The sequence below is a fragment of the Phocoena phocoena genome, chromosome 21 (genome assembly GCF_963924675.1).
Source record: "Phocoena phocoena chromosome 21, mPhoPho1.1, whole genome shotgun sequence".
Taxonomy (NCBI): Eukaryota; Metazoa; Chordata; class Mammalia; order Artiodactyla; family Phocoenidae; genus Phocoena; species Phocoena phocoena.
In genome coordinates, this window is record NC_089239.1 from 25,971,642 (window position 1) to 25,991,366 (window position 19,725).

General features: G+C 51.6%; 1 protein-coding gene across 1 annotated transcript in view; it reads left to right on the forward strand.

The window, feature by feature from the left end:
* Positions 1-8,308: 8,308 nt before the first annotated feature.
* Positions 8,309-19,725, forward strand: part of MYOM2 (myomesin 2) — a 73,505-nt gene continuing 62,088 nt past the window's right edge. Inside the window, exons 1-5 of the mRNA XM_065899870.1 lie at positions 8,309-8,415; positions 9,467-9,625; positions 13,230-13,365; positions 13,503-13,657; positions 14,810-14,902. Of these exons, the coding sequence (XP_065755942.1) occupies positions 8,309-8,415; positions 9,467-9,625; positions 13,230-13,365; positions 13,503-13,657; positions 14,810-14,902 (650 nt within the window). The remainder of the gene's footprint in view (positions 8,416-9,466; positions 9,626-13,229; positions 13,366-13,502; positions 13,658-14,809; positions 14,903-19,725) is intronic.

The window sequence follows — 19,725 nt, forward strand, 5'->3', positions numbered from 1 at the left end:
CGCCGTTTCCACCGTGATTGATGCTCTGCTTCGTGTTCTCGCCAAAGCCTGGAAGCTTCTTTTTGACGGGCCTTCAATCTTTGCAACGTGAAATAGTCACGAATATCCGGCCAGTTGGATAGACGTTTTCTAAACTGCGTTAGACCATTTCTTTTGGTGCTTTCTGAGACAGAATATATGGAAGTTAACAAAATATCTTAGAATAATTTTACTTTTTTCAAGTATTCTAACAGATTTTTCTGCATTGAGTATCTATTTTGGCCCTGTGCTATAATTTCATGAAATCCTTAGGACTTAACTTGGCCCCGTAATCCATGTGACGCCGAGGTTTCCATGATTCAGAACGTTTCTGACGCCATGTTTTAGCTTTCAGTCTCCTTTTTTATGTCCTCTGCCATTTCTCCTTGATATCATTTTTTCCCTCTATCTTATTGCAAATTTTAGCTAAATTTATAGAAGTAAGATCACTGAAGCTTTTCTTTGCATTAGTCAGGATTCTTTAGGTTGCACGTGACGGAAACCCAATGCCAAGTGGCTTCAGTAAAAAAAAAAGGGATCCCTGTGGTTGGGAAGCCGGGCAGGGTGGCTGTAACTCGCACCTCTGACCACATCCTCCGGGTTTCGTCTCTTCGGCTCCTGTCTGCTTGCAGGTTCAGCCCACATTCAGAACATAGATGGCAGTGTTTAGGGAGGAGAGTGAATGGCTGGATGGAGAGGACGCAAGGATGCTCAGATGGTGAAGTAAACAGCTTTTACTCTGTGCCTTGGTGATATCTTGTGTTCTTAATGAAGTGTAGTTGATTTACAAGATTGTGTTAGTTTCAAGTGTACAGCAGAGTGACTCAGTCATGCATATATATCGATATATATTTCTTTTCCAGATTATTTTCCACTTTCTCAATAGGTTATTACAAGATATTGAATATAGTTGTACTGTACAGTAGGTCCTGTACTGTACAGTAGGTCCTTGTTTGTTACCTATTTTATATACAATAGTGTGTATATGTTAATCCCAAACTCCTAATTTATCCCTCCCCCCCTTTCCCCTTTGGTAACCATAAGTTTGTTTTCTATGTCTTTGAGTCTGTTTCTGTTTTATATATGGATTCATTTGTACTATTTTTTTAGATTCCACATATAAGCGATATCATATGGTATTTGTCTCTGTCTGACTTAGTACGATAATCTCTAGGTGCATCCATGTTGCTGCAAATGGCATGATTTCATTCTTTTTTATGGCTGAGTAGTATTCCATCGTATGTATGTACCACGTCCTCTCTATCCATCCGTCTGTCGATGGGCACTGGGGTTGCTTCCCTGTCTTGTGTGCCTTTGTGGTATTTATCTCGCTCATCCATTGACCTGTGCTGCTGGTCCTTGGCTACGTTCCTGATAAACCAGATGTGGGAACAGGGAGTTTTTTGGACTCCCAGGCACTTCCTATATATTATTCTCACTAATTTTTGCAGAAGCCGGTTGTTCTCACACACATTGTGCCAGCGAGGAAACAGCCCCACTGCAGCCGAGCCTGGGACACGGCTGCAGTCAGCTCTGGCCTCTGAGGCGGGGCATTCCGACTCGGCCCGCCTCTCGGCGATAGGCTCCCTGTGACAGCCCTGATCAATCATGCCAGTCGTGTGTTATTTATACTTGGACACATGCTGCACCCTGCAGTCATCTGGGCGGGTTAGATGCCACACACGCCGGTGGAAATAACTATAAATAAGACGTAACTTGCCGACTAGGCATGGGTCCTCTTTTAGGTAGAAGTTCTGGCTAAATTAACCCCAGGATGAAACCAAGTCAGAGCTTTGAGTCATCTCTGAAATAAATTTTAAAAAACCCAACCAAACACACACACACACCCCTCCAGAGGCCACCTTCCCTCCATCCACGGCTAACAGCACTCTTGGGGGTTGGTGTCAAAACGGTGGAATGCTTATTGCAATCAAGTCTGTGTTAGAGACTCATCTGCGAGTGTCCGTTTAGGTACCAGGGAAACTTTAGCCCCAAAGCATTAAAGATAAGTCTGCAAATTTATGTTCGGGATGCAGCGGAGTCTGGGGAGGGCAGGCGGGGGATGTCAGGGCCCTGCCCTCTTTTTCTCTGTCACATGCACTTTGTGAGTTGGGAAGGATGCTTTTCACTTTTCGATTTTTCCGCCTCGAATGAAACTTTTTCCCTCCTAAGAGCAGGCTGATGATTTATGATGCAGGTATCAGCGAGGGGCCAGGCTTCCCAAGGGTCTATAAATAGCATCTCCTCAGCCATAAATGGGAGGGAGGCTGGACGTTTGGAGGGAGACGTGCTTTGCTTCCCTCGGCTGGAGCCTGCAGCCCGGTGAGCCCGTGAGGCAGACGCTCTCTCCTCTTCGCCACCTTCCTTTCTCTCTCGGTGAGTTTCCTCCGCTTCTTTCCTTTTCTGACGTGAGGCTTTGGAGGAAGGAAGGGTAGCGTGCAGAAGCTGGCTGCACTCAGATTTCCTAAGCGGAGGGTGTCAGGGTGAAGCCATGGGAACCAACGAACTCCGCTCCATGCAGAAAGTCAGCCAGTAATTAGAGCCAAGGTCTGTGTTTCTCTGACTGGATTTGAATACTTTCTGTGTTGTTAGGAGGTTCTGAGCCCCTTCCCAGCCCTCGCACTTTAGCCCTGGTTTTTGCAGCATCTCCTTTGGGTCCCTGAGTTGGTTGATGGATGTCTGCAATTTTCACGAGTCACAGAAATAAGAGCCTCTGTCAGGAGAGGGCAGGTTTGAAATGGTGTGAAATAAAATTGGGTATTTTCTTAGGAGAAACAGAAAGCAAGCAGGGCTATTCAGCTGAGACCTGGACTGTAGCATCTAGGGGAGGGGACAGAAACAGTACTTCTTGTCACTAAGTTCTCACCTCACAATAACGCTTTTCTCCTTTGTGCTTTTTCATGCGTTATGATCCTGCAGGATTTTCAGGCTCGGTTCCCCTAAGAGAGCCTGCGCTTCCTCCGGTCATGCTCTTGAAACGCTGCCCCAGAAAAAGGCAGTGGAGTTGGATGCCTGCACCCAAAAGGCCCGGGAGAGGCAGCGAGGCAGGAACGTGGGGTCTCAGTGCTTGGAAATGCTTAGCTCTCTCCACCTCCTGGTCTCAAGGTCCTTCCTCACTGAGTAGAAGTAAGACAGGCGTCGAAGAGCACACGCAGCAAAGATCATTTAGAGTAGCTATTTACTGGACTAAGTCTGGGTTCTATGTGCAACGAATTTGCATGACGCTAACTCTGAATTAGGGACCTTCACCCATGTGAAAACAAGGAGAACCTGTGGGTAAAGTTTATGGGATGAAATATTTGTGTAACCGTTGATTTGTTTTTAATTCTCGCAATTTATGAAAAATGCGGTAAGTCGCTGGGTTGCTGGAAAGCGTCTGTCCAGGAAGCAGCACATTATCTTGTCTCTCCATCTAATTTGATCCTGCTTAAGCGTTGGGCCCGGATGGATCAGGCTCCCTGGAAGAACCCTGGAGCTTCAGGGAGAGAGGTAGCTGAGCGACCTGCTAAGACATTCAGTCCTGGGGCTGAGAGGCTCTTTGGGGGACACTTGAGAAGCTGGCTGACAGACATTAGACGTCAGGCCACGTCGGATGGTGAGGATTTTGAGAGCTATGCTGTGCTCAGTTATATTTACTTTTGGAGCCGAGTAGTTTGGAAAAACCGTGGGGAAAGTAGTCCCCGATGTGAATGGAACCCGTCTTGGGAACTGAGGGCATAGTTCCTTGGGGCTGTGCCCTTTCTGTTTCTCCAGAAGAGCTTTAACTTGGTGTGTTCATGGACTTCAACAACTTTAGCTGCACAAACAACAATTTCTTTTATTAAATGGAAGTAAATGTGTTTTCATTGAAACGTTTTCACAGATTAAAACTCTTCTTGGTGACATGAGAGATCGGTTCCAAATAGTCCTCGCAGGAAGGGATCAGGATGGAGCCTGTCACGGACGCACGGCCCCCAGTGCTAGAGGACAGGCTCGCGTTTCATTTCAGTGTCATGATTCCCAAACGTGTCAGGAGCGATGATGGGTGGGAAGCAGCCCGGTGCCGAGTCAGATGCAGGGTTGGAAATTTGGCTTCGTCACCGGGAACCAGTGACCTGAGGGTTAGTTTCATCACCTGAAGCGGTTTCCTCATAGGAAAGGTCGAGATTTGAACCAGGACAGAATAAGGTGATGCATCTCAAGTTGTGTAAATTCACTCACGATTGCTGAAAACACCAGAACCTGTGTGTTTCATCAAGGTCGACTCTGCTTCTGTGGTATTTGAGGGCGGTCAGTGGGCGGAGCGGTGTTGCCTCCGGTGGTTTTAAACTTGGCCACAGATCCGGGCGCTGCTGGCGCTTGAAGGAATGTTCCTGCCTCCTCCTCTGGCCCCTCTGTTCTCAGCAAAACAAACTGAGACCCGAGAGCTGGGTGGGCGGCAGGGTCAGCGCTGGAATCCCGCCCCCGATGCCCCCTCCATGCGGACTCACCCCCCAGAACTGTGCTGGGGGCCGCTGTCTTCCCTGTGTTTTGAGGCGTCAGCTGGGGGTCGTTTCCCTAAAGAGGAGAAAGTGGAGAGAGCTCTGTGCACACCGCCCACCACACCCTCCTCTCAGTGGGGTCCCCCTAGCACAGCTGGCCACGCCCCTCACGGCCCCAGGCTGAGGGGGGTCGGAGCCCATGCTGAGCCTGCAGGGAACTCGCTTCCACGAGGCGTCCTCCCCCCTGTCTGCAGGTCCCCAGTGGAGACAGGGACACCCGGGCACATTCTGGAATTTTTAAAAAATTTTTATTTGTTTATTTTTGGTTGCATTGGGTCTTCCTTGCTGCACGCAGGCTTTCTCTAGTTGCGGCGAGCGGGGGCTACTCTTTGTTGCGGTGCGCAGGCTTCTCATTGCGGTGGCTTCTCTTGTTGCGGAGCATGGACTCCAGGCGCACAGGCTTCAGTAATTGTGGCACCCAGCCTCAGTAGTTGTGGCTCACGGGCTTAGTTGCTCCGCGGCATGTGGGATCTTCCCGGACCAGGGCTCGAACCCGTGTCCCCTGCATTGGCAGGCGGACTTTTAACCACTGTGCCACCAGGGAAGTCCCCAGGTTCTGGAATTTGAGGTCCACTGAGCAGAGCCCAAATGGGTGGCCTGGCGTGGGCTTGGGCTATGTGGTGGCCCTTCCTGTGCACCTGGGCTGGGCTTAAGGCTCATACAGTCAGTGAGTGCGGGCAGGGGGCCCCACGCACAGAAGGTGGGAGTTTGCTGCCTTCCCCGGAGCAGGCGTCCCTAAGATGTCTGTGTCCTTGAAATGCAATGGACCCCCGGTCCAGGCTTGGCCGGCGCGGGGCAGTGCAGGTGCTCCAAGTGCGGGTGGGTCAGCGTCACGTCCACTCAGCTAGCAGAGAATCACGTGGGCTGAGCCCTGGGTACCGCCGCGGTCCCATGGTGTCCTGGGGGTCGTACCTCCAGCAAGTCCACGGTCAGAGCGAGAGCGCGGGAACCACGTGCGCTCGACTCCGGCCCTGCCCCTGATCGCCACAAAGCGCCTGCTCCCGGCAGGAGGCGTGAGGACTCAGCGGCCACACTGGCGTCACGTCAGCCCAGGACGCGCCGGGTGCTGACTGCACTCGGAGCCCGCAGGGCGCTGGCTCCGGGCAGGAGCAGGGTCCCACCAAGGGGGAGCTCTGAGGGTGCTAGCTGCCACACTCTAAACATGTCGAGATAGCTTATCCTCTCCGGTCACCTAGGCCATTTTTGGATTCTTCCCTCTGCCAAGAAACACACCCGGATCTGAAGGGTGACTCCACACAGATGTAAGTAAATATTGTGACGGGACAGGACCACTGGTGCAACAGCAGGTGCAGGGGCTGTTCTGGGTTTTTCTGCTGTAGCTGACTTTTCCTCCATGAGTGCAGGGGTGATGGGAGAAGGCGTCTAGATGAAACTGGCTCCAAGTGGTGACCCGTGTGCCCCAACACATCAATCCAGTGACCTGTCCCCAGCAACGGAGTGCGTACCTTATGGGCGGAAGCTTCCCTTGAAGATTCACCCTGAGTAACTCATTGGAAGATCCCAGAGATGCAGTCGAGGATATCGTGCGAGTGTTAGTGATAAGACACCTGCAGCATTCAGCTTAACAACAGCAAACAATAGTGTGCCAGGGGCGGCTCCCAGTCGTCTGTTCCTCCCTGCCAAGCGCGGTGCCAGCACCGTGCAGATTCAGTAGGACGTCCAAGATAGAGAAATGATAGGTCAGCCCAAGGTCACTTCACGGTAGTGCTGGAGTCGGAAGTCAATCCTAGGCCTGTCAGGTGTCCAAACCTGTGCTCTTGACCTCAACGTTACGGCACCTCTTTCAAACCGGGGGTGGAATGGAGGGGGTATGTTTTTATTGGGTTCTTTTAGGTGTAGCATTCTATTATATATTTATAGTCAAATGTATGCAAGACACACGCTGGACCCTCAATGGAGACGTGGTAGTTGGTTTTCAGGAGGGAATTTTGAGATGAGTTAGTGTGGAAAAGTATAGAAGACCCCAAAAGAGAAGTCTGGTGGCCTCTGGATGGGCAGGCACTTTTTGTATGTTTTTAGGGAAATCACTTCTCCACTCTGGCTGTCGGGTCCCCTGCCCCACTCGTCCTCCCCCATAGAATAGGGGTTTGGATAATCCCCAAGGATCTTTCCAAGCTCTATAATTCTGTGATTCTAGGAAATCACAGTCTAAAGGGAACGGATCCTGAGACATAGACTTCGAGCAAATTCTATGCTTGTAAGGTTTTCTAACATTTGCTTAGAGATGTGCGCTGCAATGAGGAATGAGGGTGAGGGCCCGTCTCAGGACAGGACCTGGCATTTTCTGCCCGTTTCCACCCCCGTGTCCCCTGGGGCTGTGCTGTGAGGCCTCCTAAGGATCCTTCTTTAAATCGGGGCAGATTATTCCAATTTCAACACAGAGGACAAAAATGGAGCTCGGGTTTGGAGGAGTTCTTGTGCCCCTTTATTTGGGAGGTTAATAATCACAGGGCGGGCTTCCCTGATGGCGCAGTGGTTGAGAGTCCGCCTGCCGATGCAGGGGACACGGGTTTGTGCCCCGGTCCGGGAAGATCCCCCATGCCGCGGAGTGGCTGGGCCCGTGAGCCATGGCCACTGAGCCTGCGCGTCCGGAGCCTGTGCTCCGCAACGGGAGAGGCCACAACAGTGAGAGTCTCGCGTACCGCAAAATAAAAATAAAAATAAAAAAAATCACAGGGATTTAGGGACATTGGCTGCGTCCCTTTTTAGAGAGAGTCATGCAGCCCGGTAAGTTGGCATTTTACTTATTTGGGTGAACACGTGCAGTAAACGGCCGTCTAATACCTGCACTGCTTCAAATCCCCACATCCTTGCTGCAGCGTGGGTCTCGAAGACTTCTTGTTTGGGGAGAATTTAGCCAAAGAGCGCTCACTTCCCCGCCTCCCCCAGACTTTGGAGCTGGGCTCAGCCCCCAGACCTGCCCCTCCCAACCAAGCAAGCCGACAAGTAGCCAGTGAGATGGGATTTTAGGGGACTGGGTCTGGAAGGCTTCCTGGAGACCTTTCTGTTCTCAAACCCCCCTTCAGAGCAGGAGAGTCTTCACCTCCTGCGTGGATGCCGAAACCTCCATGTGGCTGCGTGCTTTCCGGGGCGACGTTTCCTGTCTGCTTTTCCCGAGATCCTGAGCCCCAGGGTTTTCCTGCTTCCCACTTTGCCCCTGGGATGCCCTCTGCCCGCCCCACCTCCGCCCATCACCTCCCCAGTCCATTGGGCTCTTCTCAAATGTCACCTGCTTCAGGGCCTCTGACTGCCGTGGCCCTGGGCCACGTGCGCCGCCCCCCCCCCCGCCCCCGCCCCCGCCCCGTCACTTCCCATCACGTTTTGCGTCTCCTTTGCTCTTATCTCCTCCTCTCTTGTATTCTGTTTGCTTACTTCTGTGACCTGTGCTTTAATTATTTTTATCCTTATCGCTCACATTGCTTTTCACGGTTGCCTTGAACAAACTAGGTAGTTTATAGACATTGGGTGGGTTTACAATTAAATGAAACGTGCGGCTCAATCTTCTACTTTTTATGGAAGCAAACAAGAAATGAAGTCAGGTCCCAGGGAACTTAATAGGCGTCCAGGATTATTTCCTCTTATAGACTCTTTCTTACATTCTCTTCCCCCACAAGGGTTTTGCTAATTGGAGTTGATTTTCCTCTTTGGAACAACCTAAAAGGTTAGTGTGAATTGCAGGAGCCTGATTACTTGAGAAATTCCAGGACCTCTGCTCTGTTTGTTACTCTTTTTCCTAGGTGTCCACAAAGATGTCGCTTGTTGCTGTGCCCTTCTACCAAAAGAGACACAAACACTTGGACCAGTCATACCGTAATATTCAAACAAGGTACCTTGTGGATGAGTACACAGCGAAAAAGTAAGTTGTAATTCACTGATGGGGGCAGGCCGAGCCTTGATGACGAGCTTTGTCTGAATTTCAAGGCAAGAAGCTTTATCCAGTCCCCTGAAGACTGGAGGTGAACTGGTTTAGCCGGGGAGGTAGGGAGGGCCGTGCTCCCCGATGCCCGTGTCCAGAGCCAGACGGGGAACGTGGCTGACCCGGCTGCACAGCAAACTTTATGTGGGGCACTGCATGGCATCGTGGCAGGTCCTGGCAGATCCTAGTAGATCCCGGCAGGTCCTGCTAGACTGGCTCTTAGCCCCTGGTTTAGCTCATGAGTCGTGGACCTTCAGTAATTGCTCCTTGACTTCACTCTTCTTCACATGCCTTCCAGAGCTGGAATCTAAAAGGTCACCAAACAGCGAGGGCGATGAGAAGGAAACCCATGGGAAAGCATGTCGGTGGGACAGAAGTTAATGGGGGCCGAGTGAAGATGGGATGGAAGCCCATCTCAATGATAATTTTGCTACCTTAATAATAATGTTGCCGAAGGTAGACTTTTTGTTCACTGCCTGAGAGGCTGGTGTCAAGCCGCAGGCTCATCTGTGAGTTTCTGAGGTTCTGCGTCTGCAGGGGCCAGCGGCACATGCCCTGGCCGCCCACGTTTCTCCGGTGTTAATTTAGGAGGTGGGCGCCGGGCACGGGCTCCGGCCTCAGGTCCCCGTCCCCAGCCCCTGTATTTAGAACCGCTTGTGGTCCTTTGTGCTTAGCTGCCATCCTGGTAACAAACAAAGCCAAACATTCTGTGCCCCTCCCAGCAGCCTCAGGGCCTGGAAGGCACTGGCTGACCTGAGGGAGGGGCAGGGGTGTCCTGCAGCTGAGTCTGGGGGCACGTCCCTGTGGGGGATGGGCCTGTGCAGTCGGGCTGGAGGCCACACTTAGGGGTGTGTGTGTGTGTCCGCATGTGCAGGTGTGGGTGACCTGCATTTCGAGGATAGTTTGGGGGCGTGGAAAGGGAGTGATGTTGTCTGTGACGATGCATTTTTACACTTCTCCATCACATGTGACTTTTCCCATGTTCGCCAAGGCGCGCTTCCACCCAGACGTCTTCCCAGAAATCTGTCACTCAGGAGTCGTCCTCGCAGAGAGAGTCCAGCCAGACGGCACCGGGGGGGACCACCTGCAGGTTATGTGCCAGGAGGGTGAGCTCCGCGCTGGAAGAGGACGAGCAGGAAAGGAAGCACAGGTAACGCCCTGCCCTCTCTGCCTGCCGCTGGGCCAGCCCCGGGGGCCGCGCGCTGCCCTGGGGCCTGGGCAGGGGCTCTGCGGTCAGAGGATGAGGCGGGGGGCATAGCTGAAAGGGGACATGTGCAAACTGGGAAGGGAACACTTGCTGCAGTGAAAGCCACGCACGACCGTTTTCAGTCGATTCTTATTCTCCACCGTCATCATCTTGATTCATCCCGACAAGGAAACGACTGGGGATGGATTTTCTGCATCCTCGTACAGAAGAGAACCCTGCGGTCCAGAGGACCCACGGCCACTGTCCACACGTTGCAGCTGGATTGGCCTCAGGCCTCTGTCCTCTGCCCCCAGACTCACTCCCTTTCTCCAGAAAGCATGCTGGTCACATTCGGAGGCCTCAAAGACCTAAAGGGCTGAGTTGGAGTTTTCGAATTTCCACCACCAGCCTCTTCGGCTACTAAGGAACAGCTGTGAGGCTTGAGACTTGAGTGGGGAATCTTCCAAAGAGAGGCCAGGATTCCAGCCACGCGTCCGTGTGGACACAGAGCTGAAGGGAGGGCGTTCTGTAGACCCTCATGCTTCACATTTCTACAGACTCAGCTCATGGGGAATATGTCACAGGAATGGGGTGGGTTACTAAGAACATCGGTCTTAAAATTATTTCCAGATCACAGAGAAACAGGTGGTCAACTGACTTGGATCTTTTCAGAGCAGAGTACTTGAGCGTCTCATGTATGCTTCATTTCATATCTGCTCTATTTTTTCCCCCTCACCTTCTCCTCCTACTTATTTCTAGAAAGTTTTCTCTGTATCGCTAAAACGCTCAAAACCGGAAGGAAAATGAGATTTGGCTCAATGTGTTTCAGTCTGAAAGTTGCACTATGACTAAGGAATCTGTTTAGTAAAAATATTGTATAGCTGAAAAGATTAACCTTTATTTTTTTAAAAATTTGAATCATCTTTTAGATGCCTTATGGGAATTTTGCCCTGAAAATTTATTTTATTGTCAAGTGAAGACTTCTTTTGTAAAAGAATCACTTCAGAATGTGTACATTAAGAAATTGGATTTTTATGTGTTGGATTATTTCAGAAAGGGTTCTACTATGCTTAAGGTTTTGGCACAGGGAGTGAGAAGACCAGAGCTTTATAATTTTATTTTAATCAGTTATACCTTGGTGTGATCTTATCCCATAAAGTTCCTACTCCTCAGTTTCCTGGGGTGAAATAAATGGGGGAAAGGAAGCTTGTATTAATCTGAGCAGTCAGGGAGTGGGTTACGATGATGGATGTAGCTCAGCCGAAATGACTTTTGTGACAATCCTGGCTGTTGGAAATCTTCCTAAAACACACGAAGCTACTCTTGCAATAGCAAATCTGACTCAAGAATGTATTTTGATTCTTGATGACTGATTATAATGTTACTGTGTCCCTGGAGCCCAGGGTAAATGTCAGTCCCTCTGGGCAAGCACAGTGGATATAGGTCAGGGCTGTGTCCGCTCTCCACGGAGCCCAGCACCCATGCTTTGGGATTCTGCATTTTAGGACCCTCACGGTATTTTATTCTCACAACCCATGTGCATATCTCCCATGTGAAAGGTCTTATTGAAATTAGGTCTTTCCTCCTTTAAAAGTAAATCTAAGTAATTGGAGGTTTTGGTGAGCTGGGCCGGAGTTAATGGAGATTTTATAGCAACCCCTGCTCTGTCCCTGCCATTCGAGGGAGCCCGGTGTAGGGTGATTTGAGGAGTTCGATGAATTCCAGTCCTTATTAGGATAATTCACTACTCTTGCTGGCCTTCCTGAAAGTACGTATTTATTCCTTACCTCCTGTGGCAGATATGAGTTTAACCTACAGGACAAATCGGTCCTTGGAGAGAGATGAAGTTATGGGTTCATCAGTTTGAGTTAAGCTGAGTCTTCACGTAAAATAAATACCTATGAGGCATCGGCGTGCCCTGAAGGGTCTGGAAATGTCCTCCTGGAAGATACAGGGGATTGGAAATGCCCCTTTGATGCCTCTACTTCTGTCCTGGGAGAAGTGGGCCTCCCTGCGTTATGCAGCTGTCCGAGGGGCTTGTCTTTAGGGCAAATGCACGATGAGTGACGTCATTCTGCCTAAGGGGGCAGTGTCACAGTCACCCCATCACAGACTAGCAGGGGTGCCTTCTCAATGTCCCAGATCACAGTATTTGGGGCTGGGCCGGCCAGGGGGAGCAATTCTAGTTCTAATATTTATTATAAAACCTTCGGGACTGGCGGTGCTATTGACAAGTGCCATTCATATAGACATTCTAAACGAGGTCCAGGTGGGGCTTCTGATCCTTTAAGCGTATCAGGACAGTTTGCGGCACAAATAGAGATTTGCCTTTGCTTATGCCGTCATTTAGTGGGATTCACTGCAGACAGGAAAGCTTGGTTCCTGTGAGCCCTCTTAGCAAGGCGCTCGCTGTTTCTCCCACCGGGACCTACAAAATCATTTCTGTGCGTGTGGCTCCATGAGTGAAGGGGAGCCGGGCAGTTGGGATTAGGGTGACGTGATGTGTGTGCACCCGTGCCTAAAAGCCTAGACGCTTGTTCTCCTCCGTGGAGAATCACCATGAGCAGAGGGTGTGGGGAAAGGCCGGAGGGGCGAGGAGACGACCTCTAAGCAGCGAGGAGATTGTGGGTATGTGTCCGGGGAGGGGACGCAGGCAGGTGTGGGCTGGGCTGGGCTGGTCGGAAGTGAAGGCGAGGCTGAATGAACACTGGCTCGGGCTTTAGCTTTTATTATAGTTCCTGTCTCCACGGCTCTGCCTGAAGAAGCTGCAGAGTTTCCTGAAACTCTGTGTTCAATCTCCAACTTCCCGGACACCTGACACCAGGCCTGCGATTTGCGCTGTGTCTGGAGAAGCGCCGACTGGTAGTCAGGGCTGCTGGAGAGGCTGGGGATGGGGGGGAGCTGCCCGGGTTCTAGGACGGCTTTCCCCACGCCGCTGGGCCACACAGAGCAGAAAGTCCTCCAGTCTGACACCCCACCTTTATGAGCCGCGTCCACCTGGTCCCCGCCTCCCCGGCTACACACTTGATGCTGTCGTTTTCCCTTCCCAGGCAGCCCAGGGAACAGCAAGCCTCTGGCTCTGCCGGGGCCTCGGGAACGCGGTGGTGAAGGAGGGGATGGGGCCGGGGAGGGGTGACAGGGTGGCTGGACGCACCGCTGGGCCGGGCAGTGCCAGGATGTAACCTGCGGAGCCCACAGAGGTGGCCCTCGGGCCGGAAAGGAGGTGCCCCTCGTTTCTCTGCCCCGACAGGTTAAGAAGCTGCTGGCTGTATCCTTTTACTTTTTCTAGAATACAGACTTATTTCTTAATTTGAATCTATTAGTTCAGAAGGCTTCACTTCAGTCTTAAATTCACTCAGAGACGGCAGCCTCTAAGGAAAACGAGTGGGTCCTGTGTGTCGCCGCACAGAGGAGAGCTTGCAAAAGAAGCAGAAGTAGCTTCTCTCCCGCCCTCTCCTCGAGCCCACTTAAGAAGTCCCCGGGGACCGCGTGTCTGGTCCCAGGCCCTCAGTGACCACATGCCCTTTGCACGTGTCCCGAGAATACTGTGGCGTCTTGGCTTCTGCAGGTACCAGTCACTGGTGGCTTCCTATGGGGAGGCCAAGCGGGAGCGTTTCCTCAGCGAGCTGGCCCAGCTGGAGGAGGACGTGCACCTGGCCCGCACCCATGCCCGGGACAAGCTGGACAGATACGCCCTGCAGCACGTGGACAGATACGCCCTGCAGCACACGGTAGGGGTGGGCGGGTGCCGGGTGCAGCTGTGCCGTCAGCACGATGCCCGCGGGCCTGGTGGCGGGAGCCTCGCGCCCCTGGCACCCTGACGTGCTGCTTCCCTGGGCAGGACGACAGGCTGGCCTGGGAGAGGCACTCACGTGAGGAGCGGCTGAGCAGAGCCCCTGAGATCCTGGTGCAGCTCCGGTCACACACCATCTGGGAACAGATGTCTGTCAAGCTGTGCTTCACCGTGCAGGGCTTCCCAACCCCCGTGGTGCAGTGGTGAGTGGGGGCGCCTCCCAGGGGCGGAGGCCCCACTGCTCTTCCTTTGAAGGATCTGCAGCCGTTGAGTCACCTGAGCGGGTGGAGAAGATCCACCTGCAGGGAGCGCGCGGCACCTACTCCGGGGACCAATGCTCTTGAAACTCACCAGGAAATGCGTGCATGAAAACACGGAGAGGCCCCTGGAAATCCTAGGCAGGCGTTTTCATTTTAGTGCAATTGAGCCAAATGATTTTCCAGAGGACTTTTATTGAAAACCAGGTTCCCGGAAATGACCTGTGTTTACCTGCAGCTCTGCTTTTACTCATGTAAGTGGAGACCCTAAACTCCAAGGCTCTGGAACCACAGTGAGAGGGTTCCTTGAGCCTTGTGACATTGAAAATTAAATAAGCCCCACCGACGACACTTTTAGTTTCAACGTATGTTGCTAAAACTCACTTGTATATTCATTTATTTTCCCACTTGCTGGTACCAAGTCCCCAGGGTCTGTCGTTGGCCACAACATTGTGCTTTCACATGCGTCCTGGGTTAGGGCTCTCAGCAGTAGAGCAGAAAAGTAGTGCCTCCGCCCTCTGGCTGCTCACGAGGCGGGCCGGGGAGGCTGAGAGCCGCCCACCCTTGCCCTAGGGGGAGCCGTGGCCCTGCTGTCCTGGGGGGACACCGAGGCCAGCCTCCTCCAGGCAGGGTGCAGAGCAGTTGGGTCTCTCCACGTGCACTCCGGCTACACTGCGGCCTCCCTCCAGAGGCTGGACCAGGGCCTAACCAGCACTGGTTACGTTTTGTCCTTGGAGTGATGTATCCAGAGTTCCTGACAAGTTCCAGGGGACCTTTGGCCCACGCTCTGTCCCATGCAGGTTGAGGGTTGCCCAGGTAGTCTGAGTTCTGCAAGAGCCACCTCCCCTTAAACAGCCAAGAGTGGGCTCTGAACCTTTCCCGTAGCTGCTCCCGCCCTGCAATCCGAGTGGTGAATCAGGCAGAAGCAGAGCGAAAATGTGCTGCGTGTGTGTGTGTGTGTGTGTGTGTGTGTGTGTGCGCGCGCGCACGCGCCCGCCCGCCCACGAGGGGCGGCGGGGGATGGGAAACAGGAAGGTGGGGACACGTGCAAAACAGCCAGTCGGCCTTTATGCTCAGACAGGTGTTTCCCTCTTTCAGGTATAAAGACGGCAGCTTGGTCTGCCAGGCAGGGGAGCCGGGAAAGTACAGGATTGAGAGCAAGTACGGGGTGCACACGCTGGAGATCAACAGGTAAGGGCTTGGCGGGCACGGCCGCGCCCCAGCACCTGCCCAGGTGAGCAGCCTCCCAAACACAGAAGCGGCGGGCAGCTCACAGCACATCTGACTTCCACGTGACGTTCCTGGTGTTTCTGAGTTAAATATGGGTGGTAGAGGCTTCCCTTTGTTTCCTTGGGGTCAGGCCAGAGGGATGTGGATTCAGTGGTTGGTTCTGCGGGGCTCCTGTGCTGGGAACGAAAGGAGAAAATGGCCTAAGGAAGGACGGCAGTGCCAGGTGTGAGGGCCGCGGGGAAACACACAGACACCCTCACAGCCTGCTCAGCAGCCGGGCTGCATCTCCTGCAGGTTTGGGCAACGGTTCCTAAGCGCGACTCTTCAGGGAAATATGACCTTTATTTTATTCTCGTAGCAAATTGAAAACATGCAGTAAATACAGATAACTAAGAAAAGGTAAAGTTCATCCATATTTCCAACCTCCAGGGTCGGTATTTTGGTGTACTTACAGCACTGCCGTTTCCCTTACACAACACACGTGTAGAACCGTACAAGCACGTTTTGATTTTTCTTTCACAGAAGTGAGATTCCGCTGTTCATTTGCTCTCTGCTTTTCTGTACACACAGCTTTTATTTTTTACAAAAAGATCGTAACATTATGCAGATTAATTAAGACAGAGGCTAACAGGTTACAGTTAAGATTAAGATTTGTGTCGAGTCATAGCCTTGTTTCTCTAGGTAAATTTGAGGCTGTTTAGAAAAGCTGGAGGCCCTGGCCCCATGGGCCCCACTGGCACTGTTTATTGAGAACCTACTATGTGCCCCACAGTCTAGGAACTTGTGTTAAAGCGACCAAAACCTCGATTCCTGACTTGGAGGTCCAGAACATGGCGGCAAGCCTTAAGTGTAATAAAAAGGGAATCACACAGTAGATCAGGGTGACGATGCTGGGTGCAGGGGTCGGGGCATATGGCCTGGTGCTGGGGCGGGTGTGGTGTTAAAGGGGGGCCAGGCAGGCCTTAGAGGAGAAGACATCTAAGGGGATGGACGAGGGGACACATGCGTGGGGCGGAGGCTCCGAGAAGGAGCTTCAGGACCCCAGGGCTGCAGCAGTTGGTGGGAGTCATAGGACAGAAGGGTAGAGATGTCGCCAGCGCCGTGAAGATCACCCCGGACCCTGTAACCGTCACAAGGCTGTTACTGGGGGCAAAGGGGAAGTGAAAGATCTGTTTCCAGAGGGTCACTGACTGCGAACGGATAGTAGGGCAGACTTGGGCGGCTTGGCCGAAATTCAAGAACGATGGTGGGGCTTGGACCGCCGTGGATGAGGTGGAACCAGTGAGGTGGGCGGGGACCGATTTTGAAGTTAGAGCAGTAGGATCTGCTGATGGATTGGATGTGGGTGTCAGTGAAAAAGAGGGGTCGGAATCAGCCCCAGGGTTGGGGGCTCCTGCGTCAGCTGGGGTGCGGAAGGCTGAGAGTGGGCGGGGTCTAGGCATCCCACTTTCCTTCAATTTCCAAAATTTCCAGAAATTTCCACAGGCAGTAAGCCATACTATCTAGAAAGAGAAACTTTCCTTCTTTTGAAGAGTATTTTTATTTGGTGTGTGTGTGGGGTGACTCTTTTCTAACCTGGGGTGCCCTAGCAACTGGTTCGTTTGCAAGCTGAATTTTAGTCATCGTTTTGAAAAGAGAAACGAATTCCCTTTCTCAAGTATGAAAAAGTCCTGTTCACACTATGTTGGCAACTTTTAAATTTGTACTGGGAATAAGAGAAGCTTTGAACCATGGGAACTAAATCAGTGAGGCCCCAATATATCCAGGTATCCTCAGATATATTACTTGGAGTTTGCCTCAGCTTGCCAAGAGTTAAGGCATTTGGGACAAGGAAATTTTTGAGACTAACTTTTCTCTCAGTATTCTTACCCACATTGGGACATTCTTAACAGATGAAATGTAGAGAGTCTTCAGAAAAAAGAGCCAGGGGGAAGCCCGCAAATTACAGCTGACCTCAGCTGTTCATTCCAAACTGCTGAGTTACCATCATCTGACCTGTGGCTGGCTAAGTGGTGAGCTTAGTGTTGGCTCCTTTGCTCCACTGGCTGGGGAATGAGCTCTTTCTGTTACAAGAGTGACATTTATTCCTATGAATATTCTTTGGCCACTGTCGCCGAATTCTTGAAGTGCCGAAAAGAGAGCTTAGTTCCCTTTGGTACTGTTCGAATTTAAGCTGTAATTGATAACGATTTTATACGCTCATAAGATTTTCTCTTGGGACTCATAGGGTGAGTTCTATTTCTTCAAAGAATTTTCATGCTGCTCTCGTGTTTTTATAAAGGTGCTTAGAACATCCTCTCTTGTGTTTTATTCTAACCTCACCTCTCTGCACTCCCCACTCCTCGCAGGGCGACTCCAGGGCTAATCTCTTCTTGCACTTTATTTTTAGACTTTGATATTCAAATTCTACTTTGAATTAAGTTGTAAATCCCATGTTAACACCGCTTAAGAGTTTGAGTACATGGGGCCTGACTACACAAGAGAAGTTCATGTGCCACTTAAACGTTTGCCTGCCCCTCTTGAAAATAGATGAAGTGTTATTAGTTTCTCCCCTGGAGTGGTTTTGGGAGCACTTCAGATGGAGACTTTGGGCTGCAAACGTGCCCCATGGAAGTTTGTAAAAATTGAGACCAAAGGATACCACCTCTGCCTATTCTGGGATGAGGTCCAAACAGAAAATAAACCCGTTTGCCCCTTAATCACTCACTTGCAATTTCTGACAGCATGAAGTAGAGGCTCGAAATAGACTCTGTGGGCTGGCAAAGTGCTTCTCCTAGCATGGCCTCGGGCAGGAGAGGAAGATTGGGGGCCCCTGGGCTGTGGGTCAGGCATGTGGGTCTCCAAGTGACCTGTGAGCAGAATTTTAAGTTGGGCAAAGTCCTGCCTGCCTGGTCCCTTGCTGTGTCCTCTGTCCGGTGTCCCCAGGCGCCATGCTTCCTGCAGCCCACCCACTGCAAGGGCAGCCAACAAATATATATGAACCCTCCCCCAGTACATGCACGTGTGTTTATTTATAATCCGTATATGTTCTACTGTATTTTATAGAATGTAAAACATTTACAAAAGAGATGTGCAAAAAGAACGAGACAAAAGTTAGCATAACCGGAAGTTCTAACTCTCGCCTGCATCCTCCCTCAGCCGGGTGCGCCCTGCCTGGGCTCTGTAGCAGTAAATCAGTGGGTCTGGAGGTTTTTAGGGGGCATGGGCTTCTTTACAAATCAGACGACCCCGTGGAACCTCTCTTCGGCATAGGTGCACGTGAACAGGTGTGCACGTGTGTGGTGCACCAAGATCCTGCCTCCAAGGCACCTTTTCCCCAGCCTGGTCCCTCCTGCTAAGTACCAAGTGCTAACTAGTTACCTGACCAGCTATCAGCGCTAGAGTGTTAGGTACGTCTGCCTCCGGGGTCCTAATTCTGTGAGTCAACTGAAGAGCAGCTCAGACTCCGGCGGGAGATGCTGCTGTCCAGGTGGGCTTGGTGCCTAGGGCTTCTTCTGCCCCTTCTTTGCGTCACAAGCCTCCTTCTTGGGTTCCTCCAGCTGTCCTCAGCTAAGAAATGATGGAGAGCGATTCACTGCGGTTCTCAAAACGCTTAGAAATCCGTGCTGTTTCATTGGAATGTAAAGGCAAAGGAGAGGACCTTCTCCGGGGAGGGAAAGGGAACCTCTTTTGAACTTCAGTCCAAGAATTCAGCTATACATTTCAATTAATAATATATACAGTTCATACAGTACTATACAGTTGCAGAGTGTTTTCAAATGCATTGTTTTATTTTAATCGTCAGTGTCCCCCAAGTAAAGTGTAGGTATTCAATAAACGTATTTGAGAAGTTTTAAATACATACTATTTATTTGTTAAAGAGTCAGTAGGGCTTCCCTGGTGGCGCAGTGGTTGAGAGTCCGCCTGCCGATGCAGGGGACACGGGTTCGTGCCCCGGTCCGGGAAGATCCCACATGCCGCGGAGCGGCTGGGCCCGTGAGCCATGGCCGCTGAGCCTGCGCGTCCAGAGCCTGTGCTCCGCAACGGAAGTCAGTAGATGAGACTTATCAGGCTGGCCTGATGAGGGCACAGACCTGAAATCAGAACTTGCGGCTGACGACTGCAGTCCTGTAATAGTCCGAGTAAACATAATTTTGCCCCGGCTTTTATTCTGATTTGCACAATATTGAAGAAAAGTCCTGATTCACAGCGATTAGTGGTCGCAAATGGGAACATTAAGTTTGACCTTGAAATCTCAGAGTGTAATTCAGTTAAGCAGGGAAGGCGTGAGCAGCTCTGCCTGAGGGCCGTCGCGTGCGGCACGGAGCTGTGTCTGGGCTTCAGTGAATGGCCAGTGCGTGGTGTGTCCAGGGCGTGTTGCTACTGTTGTTTTAAAAAACTGCTGAAATTCATATTGAAGAAGAAATTGGTAGCACGTTTGGGAGATTTGGTTTGAAAACTGTGGGGCACTGGAGACTACCGAGACTAAGTAACATCCAGAAAGGCCTTTGAGGGAGGTATTGAAGAAGACGGAAACAGGTTTATGGTGACGGATGGACACACTCTGAGTGACGTCTGTGCACGGTCTTCTCGAGCACTCGATGTCCTTCAGGCACCAGTAACCTCCTCACTCAGCAGTGGGTAGCGACGCTGACCAGCTGGGCCCGGGGACAGCCTTGGTTCAGGTCCAGCAGGGGGAGGGCCACTTCCTGTGCTGGGCTGCCCCGTCTGTCGGCTCTGGGTGGGGTGTCTGTTTTTGCCTTACGGCTCCTACTTCTGAGTCTGTGTCACAGTCAGGTTCCATC